The 20,419-nt window shown below is 43.9% G+C and overlaps 3 protein-coding genes across 4 annotated transcripts; 1 reads left to right on the forward strand and 2 right to left on the reverse strand.

Moving 5' to 3' along the window:
- Window positions 77-3,580, reverse strand: LOC110430348 (nucleosome assembly protein 1;2). Its single transcript, XM_021447944.1, has 11 exons — window positions 3,381-3,580; window positions 3,249-3,292; window positions 3,012-3,107; window positions 2,221-2,313; window positions 1,844-1,955; window positions 1,658-1,722; window positions 1,341-1,525; window positions 1,077-1,254; window positions 940-983; window positions 615-789; window positions 77-512 (listed from the first exon to the last, which is right to left on the reverse strand). The coding sequence occupies exons 1-11, from the start codon at window positions 3,442-3,444 to the stop codon at window positions 444-446; spliced, it is 1,125 nt and encodes a 374-aa protein (XP_021303619.1). The 5' UTR covers window positions 3,445-3,580; the 3' UTR covers window positions 77-443.
- LOC110430341 (protein REVERSION-TO-ETHYLENE SENSITIVITY1-like) lies at window positions 9,328-14,527 on the reverse strand. 2 transcript variants are annotated; one of them, XM_021447918.1, is made up of 4 exons: window positions 14,379-14,519; window positions 14,282-14,291; window positions 10,908-11,276; window positions 9,328-10,080 (listed from the first exon to the last, which is right to left on the reverse strand). In XM_021447918.1, exons 3-4 carry the CDS (start codon window positions 11,187-11,189, stop codon window positions 9,661-9,663), a joined length of 702 nt encoding a protein of 233 aa, XP_021303593.1. In that variant the 5' UTR covers window positions 11,190-11,276; window positions 14,282-14,291; window positions 14,379-14,519; the 3' UTR covers window positions 9,328-9,660. The 2 variants fall into 2 exon arrangements, with proteins under 2 accessions (XP_021303593.1, XP_021303592.1); XM_021447917.1 differs by lacking the exon at window positions 14,282-14,291 and having other exon boundaries at window positions 14,379-14,527.
- LOC8061072 (uncharacterized protein ycf36) lies at window positions 17,338-20,216 on the forward strand. The gene is made up of 4 exons (XM_002440107.2): window positions 17,338-17,902; window positions 17,987-18,015; window positions 19,396-19,452; window positions 19,798-20,216. Exons 1-4 carry the CDS (start codon window positions 17,428-17,430, stop codon window positions 20,002-20,004), a joined length of 768 nt encoding a protein of 255 aa, XP_002440152.1. The 5' UTR covers window positions 17,338-17,427; the 3' UTR covers window positions 20,005-20,216.

Here is a 20,419-nt window from a genome sequence, read left to right on the forward strand (position 1 = left end):
AATGGAGTCTGGAACGACTAGGTCATTGTGTAACAACGGACAAAATGGTAAATACAAGACCATGTGCAAGATGCAATTCGCAAAACATTTTTGGGCAAAAGGCTAGCCTTTCCCCTAGAGCAAAATTTCTCAGCGGCACGTCACGCTTGATGAAAGTACAGCACACCATGCCAGTGGTATGCACAGTAAGACATACCAGGGTGGTAACCATCTTCACTCCAAGCATAAGAAGACCACATATATAATATCTGAATACCCAATACAGCAACTGACAAAACTACCACATATAACACCATGTCCCAGAAAAATCCCCCCGCCAATTCCATAAAACCAACAAGTGCCCCCTCAAGGGCTCCACAAAACCAACTCAATGACATTGCATCAAGCAGAACCAAACTAAGTGCTCCACAACCAATGCCTGCCAATATTCGATGCGCACCACCTTACTGCTGCTTGCACTCGGCAGGTCGTTCGCCCTGCTGCCCTTCCCCTCCAGCAGTTCCCTTGGTCTTCTGTTCCAAAGAGGAAAAGAGAAAAATGTCAAAACATACTCAGAAGCTGGAAAGGGTGTAGAAGTGATATTCCTCATTAGAGGAAAAAAAAGGTTTACATACCTTTGTGTCATAATCATCATCATCTTCATCCTCGTCGTCTTCGTCTTCTTCGTCATCATCACCATCTTCGTCATCGTCATCCTCACCATCCATAACTTCAAAGTCCTCATCTTGAGCAGCCTCTCCAGTGAACCACGAGACAGCATGTGGGATAATCTTGTCTCTGATGGTAGATCTGGCAGATATAGAAAGGATAGTTTAGAACAAATAAACAAACTCTCAATCTTGGTGCATCAACAGATTGATCGAATCCCCTGACCACAGAAGCATTATCTGTAACAGGAGGGCAACCACTACATATAATACAGAACATATAACAGCATACCCAATATCATAATCTTGCTCCATTTGGTTCTGCAACTGTTCAGCCTATTGAAAAGGGAACATTAAGTCAAATTCAATCATGTTCCTGTATGCATGTTTAACCATATAAAAGCTGGTACATATAAGTTAAAAACTTACTGTATCCTCATCAATTTCCTCATCGTCATCAGGGACCTGAGGTGGACTGAAGAAGTTGAAGAAGCTCTCACAATCTTCAGTTTTTGTGATAGGTTTAGTGTTCTTTGACCCCTTCCGTGGCTTCCTTTTTAGCACCTTTTGTGTCAAGCACTTCCCAGGGTACCATTCAATGTCAGTACTGAAATTGATGAACATAGGCATTATAATACTTTCTATCCATCCAAAGAAAACTTAACTCCGCGAGAGGAAAATATTAATAATTACCCAATGGCTTTCTCCAGAATTGGTTCATCCTCATCAATCATGTGATATGTTTTTGTAAGCACTGAATTCTTGAAGAACGGATTTGTATCAAAGTGAAATTCAAGCTTAAAGCCCTTCGGCTCACTGATCCTGTACCACTTGATGTCCTTGAGGTACTTGAGAGCTTCCTCATCCCTCTCCTGGATCTGAAAATTGAAGGACAAGAATTATTTACAGACAGTAAAAGACTGGTTTGTGTAATAATGCATTACATGAACACAAAGTATCGAAGGCCCTCAGAACACAAAAAAAAAAAGTAAAAAGATGCAAGACTTCACCTCCTCAGCTAGAATTTCATGATTCTTCATTGCATTAAGCCAGAAAGCTGGTACACCTTTTTCTTCTGCAGGGAAGCATTGTGAATGAAGTCAAAACAAAAGTCAAGAGAATATGTATGTTCTTTAATAGAGTTCCATTATCCAATGGAGACAAGAGATCTTAATACAGGTGGAAACTATGTTCACCTTTTGGCTCAGCAGAGGTCTCATCTCCACCCTTTTGCTCTGCAGGAGTTTCAGCTGCACTTTCTTCTGTGACACCCTCAACCTCGACCACACCATTGACAATTTCGTAACGCTGTCAATTTCAGGTCCAATAAAACAATCAGATGGGTCATGCTCATGGCATCAAATAGTATGCAGCAATAGTTAATGGATGCCTGTACTTTATGAAGCATCAGAATACTATCCATTTCTTTTGCATACATGCTAATAAAGTGTCTATTGCTATGATAGGCGTATGAATTCTCAGAACAGTTCAGAAGTTGGAAAAAAATAGCAACAGTACAAAACCGAACAACATATACAGAGGCATCATTGTATCAAGACATGAACAAGCTTACCTTTGAGTAAAGTGGTTCATACAACTTCTGATACTTAGCTTCTAGAGCTGCTCTCTCCTCAAAAAACTTTGCCTCAAGCTCATCGTGTTGGCCCTAGAAGACAGTAAACAATGGTAATGAACTATCCGCAATTGTATCTAGAGCATAAATTCAAAAATTGTCCAAGTGATTACTATATATATAATACAGAACCAAGTGGGTAAACCAATCAGCGATGGATCTGCTTGACAGAAAAGCAGAAATATGTTGCACAAAGTAAGCCCAGTCTAGAGTCTAGACACATGCATAATAAGAGAGCTTCTGTCCGATACTCCGATCTAAACTAAGGTTTTCACATGGTTAGATCTATAAAGATAATGTGTATCAGTATCATACTACTTCCAAAATTCTCAAACAAAATCCCAAATACACCTTGAATTCAGGAGCGAAAGGCTCGTTAGTAACTATAGGCAAAAATAAATCTAGAGCTGACAACCAGGCATCATAAATATCATCCAATGTGTTACACAAACATTCACAGTGGCTGGCACTTCTCCAGAATCTCCAGTAATATTAGTAGGATCCAACAGTGTCCTAGCTCCTATTAGGATTGCAATTGCTGGTGCTAGTGCACACCAACCATACACCATCCTACCATTATGACAAGTATAAACACAATCACATAATGCATCCTTTATTAGACACAGACAATGATGCAGGACCACACAAAGCTCCCTACCGAAGCATGCCACAACAGCAGAAACTATCACAAAACCAACATCATAGTCCCACAAGTGCAAGCAACTTTATACCTGGATCTCCCTGAGCTTCTCGACGCGCTTCCTGACCTTGGGCTCGAGGTTCTCGAGCACGTCGGTATGCCGCGACGCCAATCCCTCGAGCGTGTTCTAAACAAGCGCAAAAAAAACACCGAATCAGCACAGGCTCACTGTGAAATCCCCAAAAACCGCCCCAACCCAACTACAAGCCCGCCAAAACTGCAACAAAAAACAGCGAACCGCCGCCCAGGAATGCAATAGAAAACTCACCTTGATCGACGCCACAAGGTGAGCCTTGTCCTCCGCGCTGAGCTCTGCATCGGAACCGCCGAAAACCGATCAGACAAAGGCACCGCGCCCAAGCAACAACGGCAGTAGAAATCGAGAGGCGAAGCAACGAACCGGCCGAGTTGGGGAGGGCGGCGCCGATAGCGGAGAGGTCGAGGGCGTCCTTGCCGTCGCTCATGGCTGCGGCGCGAGGCACTGGAAGCTTCGGGGATGATTTGGGGGTGGGCGGGGAGGGGAGGAGAAACCCTAGCGGCGGCGGGGTAGGGGGGGCGCTGGGTTGAGGGGAGAGGGAGAGCGAGGGGATGGCGGAGGAGGGGATAAAAAAAGAGTGGGGATTGAGGGCTGCGATTTATAGCAGGCGCGTGGGAACTCGAGAAGACGTGGGGGGAAGCGCCGGTTTGGTTTGGAGTTTGGACTCCGCCTCCGCCAGTCGCGAGCGGGGAAGAGCGGGAGAGAGAGAGAGAGTGCCTTTGGGCCCACCTGTAGGCCAGCGAGATGCTGGAATATGCCTGCACGCTGTCACGGTCCGTACGCTATAAGAGCAAGTATTATAATAGCCAGCTGGCTGTAAGACTTCTTTACAGCCTCTTTATAGCCCACTCATATAATGGTTAGATCATCACTATTAATACATGACCCATTTGTCTGTCTCACAGTCTTTCTTGGTTTTTGTGTCTGAGCCGGCTGTAAGCTTACAGCCCGCTTTTACTCTCTCTCCTCCACCTCAGCATTTAGCTGGCTTACAGCCTACTATAATACTTGCTCTAAAAAATCACAATTCAAGAATTTTATTAGTTGTATTTTAAATAAAATTTTATTGGGTCTAGTTTTGCAGACAAGTATACTCAACTAATCCATTGACATAGCAATTTTCAAAATCTTTTCTCTAAAATATAAAGCATTTTTATATCAAGATTTTTGAACTGTTTACAAATTGTCCTAACTACTTCTACTTTCTCTATTGTACATTGCATTGAGAACACTGTCCTACTCCTAATTATTCCCCACATCCTTTAACCTCCAGCTTGGTCAATTGATACCCGCGTTATTTCCCCGCTATTGGTTGGATTTTTCTCAAATGTAGAAAAAATATGAGTTGACATATAGGAGTATAAAAGAGTCAAAATTACATCTCATTTTTCTGTCCATCTCACTCTTACTGTACCCAGATAGTGGGGAGTCTCTTTTGTTCTACTTTTTTTGCTTGACTTATACGAGTTAGAACAATTTGCATCTAGCAATGATGGATAGAAGCTCTTATTCCAATATGTATTGATCATGTTCATGTATCTCATACTCTATATGTGGTCTAGACTCATCACATGCACCCATGCAAGCTAGAATAGCTTAAGTCTAGCGATGATAGGAAGTCCGATTCATATTCATATATGTATTGGGTTCCGGTGCAATGTACAGGCACGTTTGCTAGTCTTGCCAAAAAAAAATCAAACACTAGAAGTGAGTTTTGAAAACTCATGGAGATCAACAAATTTCTTTGCAACTGCTGATGTCCCAAGTCATGGACTCCCGTTGATTTCAGTAACAAATAACCATGGACTCCGCTGGTTTCAGTACCAAATAATGAAGGAGTTGAGAGCACCCATGGTAGAAAACTCTCTTTGATTCATTAAGCGTCTATATTTTTCGTATGATATTGGTTAAAACAAGTTGAGAAGCCCAACTAAAGGGGTCCTGCCATCATCCTCCACTAGTCATGCACCTGTCTTTTATCAGTTGTATGTTATTTTTAGATGAATGCAAGATTAGTTTAATAAGCTTAGAGTTGCCAGGCCATGCCGTGAAGATTTAGGGAAATTTGTCGACATTTCCAAACAAATTGAAGATATACTCCTTACTAATCATGCATGCTTTAATTAAATTTTTAAGAGTGACAAGTTTGTGGGATGGAGGGAGTGGTTCTTTATTTTTTTAAAAGCTGTTTGAAAGAGTTGGAATGGTACGTACTCCCTCCGTCCCAAAATAAGTATCGTTTGCGCTTTCCGAAAAATAAGTTTAACTAAATATACAATAAAAAATATTAATATTTATAGTACATAATTAGTATTATTGGAAAGATCTTTAAGTCTAGTTTTTTAATAAATTTATTTAGAGATACAAATATTGCACGTATTTTCTATAAATCGAATCAACCTTGTTCCACGAAAACTTAAAACGACGGAGGAGTATACTCTTCTACGCGAGGAGCGGTGATGGTCGAGTCCAAGCACAGGATTCTCGCCTTGGAAATGGGCTTCCTGTCTTGACTTTCTGTCGCAGCCTTGCAGGGACCAGGGGCAAGCAAAAACAATCCTTGCCTTGCTGGCCGAGGAGAGCACGCCGTGCGCGTACGCTTTGCTTCCTGACCTCCCATTGGCCATTGCCTGCCTGCCTGCGACTGCGACTCTGCCACGGGGGGACGCCGGGACGGAAGCTGCCCTGGCACTGGCCCCTGCCAACGCCAACTGGGTCTGGCAGTGGCAGTCACTCATTGCTTTCCGTGCTCCTCATGCGGGCGGGCGGCCGGCGGCGGGGGGGGGGGGGGGGGGGGGCGGCGCGATCCGTGGCCTTCAACGATGCCATCAATGCTTTATGGCACAACGCAGGCACACGTGAACCAAACCAACGGGAGTCAGATCGTGTGGGTCGATGTCGATCGATCCAATCCGTGGAGTCTTCTACTCGCAACGCGATCGATCCGTACGTACATGAAGAGACTTCAATGCTCTTTGGGGTACAGTGCTTGTCGGTGTAAACCAATCGATTTGTTTGTGAGTAACGACGGTGAAAGGGCAAAGCACGCCGACGCCAGGGAATTTGCGATCCAAAGTGTGTGTATGGAGCATGGGGAGAGGGAGAGAGTTGAAGAAGGTGAGGGAGAGAGAGAGAGAGAGAGGAGGAGGGAGGGAAGTTGTAAACGATGAAGTGAGAGGATAAAGTTAACAGTTGGATCAATTTCTAATTTAATAGGTTGTTTGGATCTTGACCATATATGGCCACGCTAAAAGTGAAGTGAGTTGTGGCGGTGACGGGTTTTTCAATCGCCACACTGTGTGACGGATTCGGTACTATAAAAAGACGTGGCGGCCTCATTAAAAGTAGCGAGCCACGGTTTGTGGTGTGGTGGCATATGACCCTCAACGAAACTGCTCCTAAAACTTTGTCTCAAATCAAATCAATAAAATTTTTATGTGCATGATCCATTATCTCTCTATTTCCTCTTCAGACATTAACAACCCAACAACATGTATCCTCATGTCTTTTCCATAGTTCTCCCAATCCTCAGGTCTAAAATATCGTTTAGTTTACTCTTGGTAAACCAAATGACACCACTCGTCAAGTAACTAGCAATTATGATCCAACAACTTAGCCAGAGGTGATAAGTCTTTTCTCCTAATCCTATTTTTATATAAATCAATTTAACCATGGACAAAGAGAAGTACTATACTGTGAATGTGACCTGCATGCCACTTTCAAATAGACTATAAAATTCAAGTTGCAATCACACACATTTTTTAGCTAATTAATATGCCACTATGGACAAAGATAAGTACTATACTATATATGAATGGGACCTGCTTGCCAGTGTCAATTAGACTATAAGACCAGTCTCAATGCATAGTTTTATGATATAGTTACCAAGACTATAAACTAGGTAACTGAGCCATATGAGTTTCGTTGGGATGAAACTCCTCTCTCTCTGATGAAACTCATTTATTTAATGACCCTGCCAAGTCAGCAATTTTGCCTATGTGACATCCTATTTAATATGCATGACACTCCTATGAAACATGCATTGAGACTGGCCTAAAATTCAAGTTGCAATCGCACACATTTTTATGTTAGCTAATTAATATACTACTAATTAGAATTTTGCTTTAACATGTCTCATGACTTTTGTTAGGGAATGCCATACAACTAGCTTTATTGATTCATGATCTAAATGACTCATCAACCCAAATACAATTATTTTTCAAATTAAAAGCTCGCCTAGCTAGATCATGCCTAACTCAGTTCACATCCTCGACACTGTTTGATGGAAAGATCGATGAAGTCCCTCTATAACGAATAGCACTCATCATAAATCGCTGCCGCCGAAGTTGCCAAAGATCCTCCGTTCTCTGTTGTTTCAACCACCATCAAACAATATCATTGAACGATCACCCTACTTGCGCCAAGATTTTAGCCAACAACAGGCCATCCTTTAGTGCATACGCCTCCGCCACATGTACATCAGCTACATGGGAGATGAAATTGTTGGATGTCGCCACAAAATTTCCCCAACAATCCCTGATGATCACTCACGTGCTACCTCCTCCGATCACCAGATCAAAAGATGCATCCACGTTTACCATAAGATTTCTTTCCAGTGGCTAACCTGTCCAGGAGTTTGCACCTTCATCGACAACATGTAGTTGGTTGCAAGCGTGGCAATAGCTAAAGCTGATCGGTGTGTCCTTTGAACATTCTCTCCATGAGCTATCTGTCTTCTTTCCCACCACAAGTACCAGCTACATGTGATGATTAATTCCGCAAACCCCACACCATTCAGGTTCTTAACTGATCCCCCATCGAATTACTTTTTCTAACGATATGGAACCTGATCTGTCAACCCTCATAATGTTTTCAATCTTGCTCCATAGCCCTAGCTGCATCCACACTTCTTTTGATTTCTCACACAGAAACATCATATGCTTGATATCTTCACATCTGACAAGGAAGCTGGACATCCTCCAACATTGGTATATGTCTATTTGCAAGTATTGCATGCCCAGCAAGGAACAACCCCATGTAGAACTCTCCATCCAAAGATTTTGATTTTTCGCAAAATCTTCAGCTTCCATAGTTTCTTCCAAATTGTCTGTTCGCTTGGCTGAAAGTACTGTTCGCTGATTTGTTATGAGAGAAAAATATTATCTACAAATTCGGTAGATAAGCTCAAACGATCAGGCTCAGGGATGAGCTCACTGCTTGCACAATTGCACTCACTGTCACCTGGTTCCTACCAAAATTGTGGACCCATTGGCTATGATATGTTGATCCAGCAGAGAATAGTCTATTTCGGTTGTGACAACATACAAGTACATCTTCTCTTAGGTCTTGTTTGAATGTAGTCGAATTTATACCAGTCCACATGTATTAGAGTGTATTAGAGTAAAGCTTGAACTACCCTAACACACATGGATTAAGATGAATCCAATAACATTACAAAGCCTTAGTAATCATATTTGTTTATTTAGTATACATAATAAAATTCTTATCGGAAACATTCTCAAAACATCACCATATGTTTTGGAAAATCATTTATGATCCAAACATCGTTACTTTGGTTTATGCTAATTTATTATAAGAGAAAAACAATATTTGTTTGCTGAAAAGTACTGTTACAGTAGTACCAAAGAACACAGTGATAGTTTTCAATTTTTTTCATTCCTTTGTTTTCCCCATAACACACCTGTTCTACTCCCGTACTTGATTCCTCCCTCTATTTTGCATTACTTTGTTCAAAATAGACCCTAATTTTATAAACATCTGAATTCGGTCCCACTATTAAAACAGGCTCAAAAATCGTTTCACTGTGTTCTGTCCCCGCCTCCACGATTCGGCGCTTTTCAAGCTCCCGCCCTTCGGCCTTCATTCATGTACTACATGAGCCCGATAGCATGGGCGGATACACCGGTATTTCTGGTATTGCCAGGAATACCCAACTTTTTTATGCACTAAGTATATATAGGTATATTTATATATATGTATATCAAATATATTAGTATTTCTATATTTAGCAAATAAAATTTATCTCTCATTCTTTTTAATATATACTTGTATTTATTTTTTCACACAGGTTCTATGTTAGCTCGATTACCGAAATTATTCTATTTTGTTGTTTCTACAAATGAGAACCTAATTATTTATCTTCAGACCACATACATATTGACTCATGTCACTAAATATTAGTACAAATCATATCTTATTTCTAAACTCTTTTCCAAAATAAGGCCTTGTTTAGTTCATCCAAAAACCAAAAACTTTTTTATCTAAACAAGGAAATATGCACATGGCAACATGTATAATAAAAGTATTTTTTTCATTTGAGTGAACGAGGCATGAGTGGGAGGCAATTCCATAATCCTCATTCCTAAATCTCTTACCCTAGCCGACCAAGTATGATGTGGTGGCGACACTGCTAGTTCCCAGTGTCCTAAGCTCCTGGCAGCGCGAGACATGCAACGCGGGCGCGGCCTCTATCTCTATGCTATGCTTACATGGTGACTGACGAGGGCACATGTTGATCATATAGTTAGAGGCAACAGCTGAATAATGACTCACCAAACACTAAACACTAACAAGAGAATACTCAAAATTCAAATGAACACGTTCGGCTCCAAGTCAGCGTGCGTCAGCCGACCAGGCCCTTCATGCAGTAGACGGTGATCACGAACCAGCCGAGCAGGAGCAGAGTGAACGCGGCCATGCCCAGGAGGAAGGACCAGCCGGCCATCAGGACGCCGACGCAGGAGACGACGGCGAACGGGAGGAAGGACCGGACAGCGGCCATGGGGTCCAGCCACCGGCCGCGCAGCCAGACGAGCGCCGCCAGGTTCAGCACGTTCCACCCCACGGAGCCGCCGTAGGCGAGCCGGTTCAGGCAGTCGGCCACGAACGAGTGGCTGTTGCAGGTGAAGAGGTTGTAGCACTTGTGCTCGAAGCGCCGCGCCGCCGACCGCAGCGCGTCGTCCCACGAGATCGCCGTCCCGGCCTCCGAGTGCTCGTGGGACCTCGCACACACGTGCGCCGCCAGGTTGGCAGGGAAGCAGCACTGGGTTGTCCACAGGCAACGCAGCAAAGAACCAACTCATTAGCTGTTCAAGCTCGCAAATGGTGAAGAAGAGTACTCCTATGTGCCCGATGAAGACACATATATACAGACACACGTGTAACTCGTGTTGTTTGAACCGTGCGTGGACCGCGCACGTTGCAAACCAAACCATATAGTATGAAAAAGGGTACTCCTATGGACAAAAGAACAGAACTGGAGTAGCAGGCTATCAGGTAGAGATGGACAAAATTGTGTATAGTGGTTTGGTCTCAGTGGAAAATAAGCAGCATTTAGGCATGGAAAGATACTGAATGTTAGGGTGACAGATGTGTGTAGTGGGTTGTCTTGTAGTTTGCAAACACAGGGTTTTAAGAGCATGCATGTGCACAACTGATCAGGACTGTTTTGCATTTGAATTTCTGAAGAATTAATCAGAATTGTTCTGCATAAATGAAAACCGTCTGTCTGACTGGGTAAGTTCAGGAAACATGCATGCCTACCAACAAATGATGATTATAGTTTACTGAGACGAGAAACGTACTGAACTGAATATCACAACGACACCGTGTTAATATTGAAATTCCATAGTGTGTTTCCTCAAAAAGAAAATCCATAGTGTGGAGTACTGGTGTTTTTTGTTCGCTATATATAGTTCCAGAGTTTCAGTATGCCATGCCAATAAAAAACAGAAATGTGGCTTGAAGCAGAGTCAGCATGCTTTCTAAATTCTAGGATAGATAGTTCTCATTGCACATTAGTTCCCGTGGTCCTAAAGCTATATATATTAACATAAAAAGCTCAAATCTGGGATTGAGCAAAGTTCATACCTTTGCCCTGTCAAGCTGCAGGCATCTGGCGACAGAACCATAAGCAAGATCATCCACACTCACTAAATTCGAACCTGCAAAGTCCAAGACAGTTCCATCCTCCCGGGCAATCCCCACGTGCCCTATGTAGGGAGCCAGCCAGGAAACTACCGGGAGAGGAGTCCACACGATGCAACAAGGGAACCTCGCACTCTTTGGGTCTACTTGTCCCAGAGGCCACAACGTCTGCATCTCGTCATTTGAACTGAATACTTCATCAGCAGCAGTAGCTTCAAGATCCATTGAAGGCAAATCCTTTCAGCTACACAAATGCTCCTTGTGCTACTAAATATAATCTGCTACTGCTGTTCCATGTCATGGTCTCTCAACCTGAAAAAGATCGAGCCCACTCAAGTTGTGCACATTAACTTGTGTGATCATTGAACATTCTACTCTTAGTCAGGAAAAAAAAACATTTACAAATGATGCCCACATAATATAGGGCGCCTCTGTAGATGTCATGGGCATAAAGAGGGGCGCCATAGGGCGCAAGTGTCCTAGTTGGGCCTTAATTAGTGTCTCTCTTAGTTATTTTTCTATAGGAATAGTACCATATTGTCTAGACACAAGAGGTGTTAGTCCTATGTACCTTTTATATTCAGCCCATGGGGCACAATAGAAATCAAGCAATGAATTATGAAGAAACAATTCTAGTCTCCCTCAATCTCTCAAGCTCTTGGCAAAGCATAAGGCCTAGTTATCCCAAAGCTCTTGGCAAAGCATAAGGCCTAGTTATCTCCCAAAAATACCACGTTCATAACATCTGGTATCAGATAGAGTCCAGCGATCCTCCTCCATCAGCCGAATCCTCCAGCACTTCCGATCCTCCATCAGCTGTTTCCAAAAAAAAAAGATACCGATCCAGATCGCCGCGTCGCCTACCTCATCCATCGTGTCGTGCCGCCACAACAACGCCACCAGCCGCCGCCGCACCCCCATCACCACAGCCGCCGCGCCACAGCCCCATCACCACCATCCACTGCCGCCACAATCATCGATCCAGATCCGCCACAGCACACCGCCGCTGCCACGCTTTGCCTCGATGGATTTCCCTAAATTTGCAGGGAAATCTGATCCTGTGGGCTTCGTCAACCAGTGCGACTCCTACTTCCGCAGAGAGCGCATCATGGAGGAAGAAAAGGTATGACTGGTTTCCCGTAATTTGGAAGATGACGCCCGGGTTTGGTTCCTACAAGTCCAGCACGCTGAAGGCACCCCGGCGTGGCGTCGCTTCACCGAGCTCCTGCACCTGCGCTTCACATCGCCCCCGTGCCCCGACCTGCTCCACCATGTGTCCCCTGCTGCCAACGACACTTCCCGCATCTTTGCTGATATATTCACGCAGCTGGATCGGATCAAGGAGTTGCTCAACGCAAAGGATAAGAAGGACCGTGAATGCCGGGCGGCTGTACGTCTCCAGGCAGCAACACGGAGACTCCTGACACGTCGCCGAGTGCAGGCTCTTCGTGCCACAAAAGCATCGAAGGAGCAAGCAACGGTGCGCCTCCAGGCAGCAGTGCGAGGAATTCTTGTTCGTCGCATGGTGCGGCAGATACGCATGCTCCTCAGCTCGACGTTGTCGTACGTGTTCATCCACTCGGACTCGCCGATACGGCCTGCGGCTCCAATTGCAGTGGAGGTCCAAGTATGGGTGTTTCCAGTGCAGCGACCTCGCATCAGCATCCAGCATCAGGCATCAAAGGCTATCTCATTCATCCTTGTGCCTGCCGTGGTGCTAGACACTTTCAGCATAAGAGCCAGCTGCTTCACACTCCACCCTTCAGCCTACATGAAGCCAGCAGAGGCGCTCTTCCCATGGGATCCAGGTGGATATCCTTGTATTTTATTTTAGTATTCAATAAAAAGGGGAAGCCGAGATGTAAAAGGCTTAACCCTATTTCGCGTCAGCTCTCCAGCTCGAGGACGAGCTGGGTCTCCAAGGGCGGGGAGATGTCATGGGCATAAAGAGGGGCGCCATAGGGCGCAAGTGTCCTAGTTGGGCCTTAAGCCCATTAGTGTTAATTAGTGTCTCTCTTAGTTATTTGTCTATAGGAATAGTACCATATTGTCTAGGCACAAGAGGTGTTAGTCCTATGTACCTTTTATATTCAGCTCATGGGGCACAATGGAAATCAAGCAATGAATTATGAAGAAACAATTCTAGTCTCCCTCAATCTCTCAAGCTCTTGGCAAAGCATAAGGCCTAGTTATCCCAAAGCTCTTTGCAAAGCATAAGGCCTAGTTATCTACCCAAAAATACCACGTTCATAACAGTAGCTTTACGAAAACAACGACATGACCTTTCTTTTTTTCAAAAGAAGATGACAATACAGGATTGAAGTATGGTAGCAGCAGATCTTCAGAGATCAGTATGACAATGACAAGTTATCAAAAATGTCAAACACTGACTAAAAGGATAAAGAGAAGTAGGACTGGGACGACAAGTAGCATTTGATTTGCCTTTCATCATGCAGATATTCATTCACCCAGCTATAGAGGTGATAATTAAGTACCTGAAATAACTTTACTACTGCAGTCACTAGTTCACTACTACGTCTCGCTGCCATAACAATGTTACCGGTTTGTTAGTAACCAAATAACAACGGAACTGAGAAGACACGAGCATATAGATGAAGTGCACGCCTGAAATTCAAAGTTTTATTAAGACTAACACACACGTGAGAAAAATAGAATATTCAGATGTTGCAAGCAGGAGCATAAGCTTAAAAAAAACCATTTATCAGGTACTCCTAAGTGTTTGTTCACTTAAAGACAGTAGCCAGGATTTCAGAGTTTCAGACTGATTTGAGCCGCTTTTGCATGCCATTTCCACCGACCCGTTGGCCTTCATTTCTATACTCTACTCTGAAGTCCACCACCAAAACAGTCCCCGGCGCGTTATTATCATGACATCGCCCATCGCTTTCCTATTGATCGGTTACACACGCAAACATGATTCAGATATTTTTGGCTCTGTACAGTGTACTTCTGGGGCAGGGCAATGCAAACTGAACAGTCATCTAAAGTTCTGAATCTCTGCCGAGAACATCTGACAACTATAAGCACATCAGATTATCATAACACAGTAAACAATCTTGCAAACTACACACCGTCTTCTATGCAAACTCCGTCACCCGTTACTTCTCTTTACGCGACAGCAACACTGTTCCAGTTCCAGAGCCCACGCATCTCCTCATCCGTCCTCCCCTTCTACGAGAGCAACGACCCAAGGACCCTAGAAGCTATATTGCGCTAGCAGTAATAATGCACTAAACGGAAACCCCCAATCGCAGGCAAAACGAGAAATGCCCTCCTGGAACTGGCTGGAAGCTCACCTCCCGATGACTGAAGAAACAACCAAAAATTTTCTCAGGCGAGGGGTGGGAAGATCTGAGCTGCAACCTGGAAAGCGGCGAAGCCAAGGGAACTCACTAGAAGGAGAAGGAGAAGCAGCAGCAGCAGGTGGATCCTCCTCAGCGGCCGCATTGGGTGGGTGGACAGGATTGGGACGCCACCGCCGCTGTCGGAGTGCAGGTCAAGTGTTTGACGCATCGGGGTGGCGCAGCGCGGCAGCTGCAGTTTATAGCGTGCGGGGGAGGAGGAGAAAAGCTAGGGGGGGAGGGGGAAGGTGCATGCACCTGGGGAGCGGGTGGCAGCAGCCGCTACGCTCACCCCGTCTGTCCCGCTCCGTTACCATGACGTGTGGGTCCCGGATTCGGGTGGGCCCCGGTGGAGAGGCTTTCCTTGCGATCCGCCGTTAGTTCGCGTGGTTTGCATCGGATGAACGGTCTGGATTTGGAGAGCCTGCGCCACCGAGCTTGGGATTTGATAGCGCCAAGTGCTGACCTGGTCAGGAGATGTAAACGAGTACCATTGGTAGTATATTTGGTATTTGCCTGTTTGGTAAGGATTGCTTCGTGAGGAAAAAGCGAATGAATACTCCTACAAAGGCGACGTTTGGTTCACCATCACGCATTATCTAGGTGGCAAATCCAGAGCAAAGGTAATAAGTGGCGCTGTTGCTCTACCTTTTACGTTCCCTGTCAAGTTTGGGTAGTGCCGAGCTGCCTAGTTTTCTTGAGTTTATCAGCTAGAATTAACACTATTTTTAACTATAAAATAATGTTTTTTTATAACAAATCAACATCAGCAACAACCACAGAAACCATCAGCCGAACTACCTGATTTGAGCGAATGTCACATACATAATAAAGTTTTACAAAGTTATAGGTTTATATAACTAGGTGAACCATTTTCTTCTTTGTTTTCATCTTCACTGGCAATTGCTTAATTAGGGTTGTGCATTCTAGTATAAATCCAACTATTTTTTCTTAGAATTAGAATATGTGCGTAGCAAGTAGTAAAAGCCTTCCCCATAATAACAACCATTAAAAATCATGTCTTATTAATGGAAAGTGAGTCTCTTAGAGGAAGTGAGTTCGATCATTCTACTATCTCCGTTCCAAGTACAAATACTTTAGTTAAAAAAAAGTACAAAACACTTTTGTTTTTTTCTAAGTCAAACTATTTGATTTTTTAATAAGTTTATAGACAAGTAATACTTTTAATATTAAATGGGTATTGTTAGGTCGTTATAAAATATATTTTTCATATAGTTCTTTCTTGGTGCGGTAAATATTAATATCATTCTTCTCTACCGACCTTACCGAAAAAACGATTGAACTTAGTATGGTTTACTTTAGAATAAAATAAAAACAGTTTACATAGGATTAGTCTGTTGTTAGAATATAATTGATTCGTTTGATGCACATTGTGATTACTAGATATTTGTCATCCGACATCTGATGTTGCTTAGTGGAAGCATAATTAGACAGAGGCTCGTCACACGGAGGCATCTTCTGCAGCAGCATAATTAGAGAAGCACTAAACTAATGCGTGCCGTACGTCTCCTCTGTCATCTTGAGACTGGCTTGTGGGCAAAAACCTCCCAGCAAATCGCATCAAAATGTAGTGGTGAAGACAGTGTGATTCCGTAGCTAGATGTTTAGCAAATTAATTAATTTTGGAACTTGGGAAAAGTAGCCTGGCTAGCGGAACGACAGGCGGCGTGGCAGCAACAGCCCGTCTAGAAATAAAGTTTATCACCTTTTCCTTCTGATTTGAAGATTAACGTTCAGCTTTAGCTTTCTTTTCAAAAGATGTTCAGTGCCATGTCGATGTACAAAACCACTGATGAGCAGATTTTTCGCCCCCCTTGGAGAGAATAACCCTTCGTTCCCTATGCTCAGCTTCAAAGAGAATTCATTTCCTACTGTCCGCGAATATCGTCTCCACGTTTATAATTCTTGTTGTTTCAAATAAGGTTAAAGTCAGACTAACTATTAATAATTTTATTAATATATTTATTCCGAAGAAACTAAAACGCTTTAAATTTTATTCACGAATATAATTTTTCTCCTGCATAGGAATGGCAACGGGTATGTACCCGATGGGTACTGGCCACCCGCACCCGCACCCGCTAGATCAAAACCTATTCCATCGGGTTACCCGCGAAAGCAGACGGGTAAGAAATTCATTCCGTACCCGAAAATATACCCGAATTCAACAGAAATATAACAACTTTCAGCAAGTTAAATATCACAACTTCTAGGAAATTAAACATAACAACTTCCAACAAATTAATAGCAACACTAGTAGCACACCAATCGCTCAACACTTCCCACGTTCAGCCAATCAGTTCATGGGCTATATGGGCTAAATTGCTTAGGTTGCTTACTCATTTTGCGGGTATTTCTTACCCGCGGTACGCGGGTATGGGTACTACTATTCCACACCCGTACCCGCTATACCCGATGGGTAAAGGATTTCGCCTAATAACGTACCTGCGGGTACAAAATCCATTCCATACCCGCGTCCTTATCGGGTAAAACCCGTCGGGTACTCGGGTTTCGGGTACCCATTGCCATTTTGACTCCTGCATGAACAGCAAATATTATTTCAATCATATCAAATGACTATTACTCAATCCATCCAAGATTATAAGACGTTTGACTTTTTGACTCCAAGTTTGACTACTAGTCTTATTAAAAAATTTATATAAAATATCACTTATTTTGTCGTGGATTGGTTTATTAATAAAAGTTCTTCAAGAATGACTTAAATTTTACTATATTTGTATAGTTTTTTTAAATAATACGAGTGATCAAACTTGAATTAAAAAAGTCAACTATCTTATAATTTGTGATGAAGTAATTTTTAGACTGTCTAGAAGGGGACGTTGTGCTATCTTTAAATGGGCCAAAAGAGGTGAGGGCACCGCATGGTTGCACTTGAAAACATGTTAGTGGGCCGTAGGCCCACGTATAACCGAAAAAAAAATCTTACGAGTAACTGGATCCTTTGCGAGCGAGAGCAGGAGGCGTCCACGCAAACGCCACGAAGGGAATGAAACCGACGCCGACCCGACGAGCCGTTGCTTCGCGGGTCACAACACCTCGCTCGCCTTCCCTTCCACTTCCACATGGCCGCTCCTCTCCACGCGCGCCTCCTCCCGCTCCCCTTGCCCCCGAACCCTAGCCCCGGCCTCCCCCCGAGCGGCGCGCGGCGGGTGCTCCGGCACCCGCGCCGCTGCCTCGCGACGCCGCCGTCGCGGAACGGGAGCTCCTCCTCGCCGGAGACCGAGTGGTGCCCGGTGCCGCCGGAGCAGCGCCCCGTGAACGAGTACGAGGCGCTCGCGGCGTCCCTGCCCTTCTCCTGGGCGGCGGGGGACCTCCGCGTCTACTGCTCCCGCCTCGCGCTCACGGGCGCCGCCGTCGCGCTCTTCGTCGGGCTCCCCGTCGCCGCCTTCGGGGGACGCGGCGGGGCCGGCGGCGACGCTCTGCACCTCGCGCTCGGCGCCACGGGGTCCGGGATCCTCGCCGTCACGCTCGCCGTCGTGCGGATGTACCTCGGGTGGGCCTACGTTGGCAACCGCCTGCTCAGCGCCACAGTGGAGTGTGAGGAATTCTAACTCTAATTTTGTTCTCCTTTCTGCTGGTCTGCATTGTGTTAGTCTGAAGTCTGTATCGTATTTGATTCAGATGAGGAGACGGGATGGTATGATGGGCAGGTGAGACATTTCTGTTGATCGCCATTTCTGGTATTTGATCCGAATAAATTTCTAAATTGTGCTCTGCTGAGATGGAACTGTATTACTTTGAGGTTCTCCGTGTTAAGTAGAACAAGGATCTTATCTAGAGCTGACTTGCTGCTCCCCTGCTTGGTTAGGCCTTGAAATGTTTTAGTGAAACAAACAATTGGACAAAAGGAATATTATGATCTAGAAAGCTTCAAGAATCATTCAATCAGCAATTCACCTAAAATATGATCTAGGAAGTGCCACCAAAACTGCTGGATGCATATGAGGATGCTGAAGGATCTTCATACTGGGAACCTGATCTTCAGGTGCAATAGCTCTGGGCAGTGGGCAGCTATACCCCTTTCAGCCTGAGGCACGCTCCTTCCCCATGCTCTTCTTGTTGGCACTTCCTTCAACGTTTGGCACCACCGCCTAGGTCATGTTGGACATGAGGCTTTTTCCAAATTAGTGAAATCTACTGCTGTCACTTGTAATAAAAATGAGCTGGACTCTTTGAGCCATGCACGTCAACTTGGTCATCACACGCGTCTGCCTTTTCCTAGCTCAAATAACATAGTTTCTCCCTACTATTTCAAGCAACTCTACCTCCCTCCTATTGTATGGAAGCTCTTCAGATGCGTGTGCAGCAGGAAAGAGAAATGTTGAGGGCACATCTGTCCTGCTACACACGCATCCCTGTGTGATCCAATGGTAATGCACACGGGGCATATGCTCTTAAGGGCAAAATCAATATTCACCCACCAAAACAACTTTTGTGGTTGTTCTCTCTTGCTCATCTTGATCAAGCTTGACATTATTAATATTCATGCCATAGAAAATGGTGAGGCGTTAATCTGCTGCTGTTTCATATTATAGCAAGTGCTTCCTTGCCCATTCAGCATCGATGCAGGACTGCTGAGTTATTTTCTTCCTTTTAAATTATTGTAACATGAAGACATCTGTCTCAGAAAAGGGGAGAAAAACATGTACACACATTCTTATGATGCTTATATAAATTGGCTTTACTTTTCTAGTCTAGATCAGGGTTCAAAATTTCGGTGAAATTTCATTAATTTTGGTGGTGGCTGAATGAAAAATACGAAAATTTGAATTACACTAAATAGGGAAATTATTTCCTACTCTCTAAAAAATTTTTGATGACCGAAAGAAATCTAATACCGGAATTGAAAACCCTGGTCTAATTCCACTTTGTTTGATCTAATTCTTGACAAGTATTTGTATTCTCTTGAATAATTATTTTTTGAGCGAGATTGAATACATTTTTGTATGCATGGAATTAATTATACTTGGCTCATCATTTGGCACCATAATTAACTGTTGGTGCTAAAATCATTTCTTACTTTTTGGCAGATATGGGTTAAAACTCCAGAAGTTTTAGCTCGCGATCGACTTCTAGGCTCATTTTCTGTAAGTTGTTCTTATTGACTTCTTAAATGTCACATTCTTTTCATATTTTGTGATCAGTTAGCTCTTTGTTTTCTATTGAGTATCAACTCCATGCCATAAAGCTTATTGAATGATATTGAATAGCACATGGACATGGCATGAGCTGTGATATCCTTCAGGGAATATGACCATATTATGAACTTGGCTGTGCTTTGGATGACTGGATGTACATGTGACTCTAGGTGTTATCTGGTGCATTCGTTTTCTGAAACATCAGAAATTGCAATACCAAAAAAAATATCATAGCATCATTGCGAAGAATCTTTTGCTTGGCTGCTAAGCACTGTTTTTCTTTTTATGCTCCAGGTCAAGCCTGTGCTAAACAGAGTGAAGTTCACCTTGGTGGGTCTGGCAGGCTCCCTGATCCTTTGCATTCTTCTTTACGTGAACACCGAAAACCCAAAGGAACCATATGTTAATACCGGTGGAAGGGCTATCCCTGGAGTGTACAGTGACACTGCCGCAAGGTCATTTGAGCCTGATGCATTCTGTGGAGAGCCTGATCTTTCGTAGCATCGCAAAGCTTGGACGTTGGAAGGTTTTTAGATGGTGGCATATGGTCTCATAGGGTATACAGGTTGTTCCCCTCTTTGTCTTGTGGCTCTTGCCTTTGTATGGTGGATGCTTCCATTTCTGTACGGGGGTTTTGATCCATCGACTCAGGGTAATGTAAATATTTGACCACACGTAGTACCGATATTTTAGACGCAGGCGCCTTTTGAAAATTTATGCTGCGGGACAAGGTGAAAGGGTAGTACCGGGGGAAAGTTCTCGTGACGGGAAAGCTGGCCTCGGCCCTCGTCCAAACAGCCAAATCATTCTGTGGGCATGTCCTGGAAGCTGCAGAAAAATCATGGCAACGACGACCAAAGACCAAAGTATTTAACCCGGCAAAACGCGGTCTAAAAATTGTGTGGTAGAAATAGAG

The sequence above is a fragment of the Sorghum bicolor genome, chromosome 9 (genome assembly GCF_000003195.3).
Source record: "Sorghum bicolor cultivar BTx623 chromosome 9, Sorghum_bicolor_NCBIv3, whole genome shotgun sequence".
Classification (NCBI taxonomy): Eukaryota; Viridiplantae; Streptophyta; class Magnoliopsida; order Poales; family Poaceae; genus Sorghum; species Sorghum bicolor.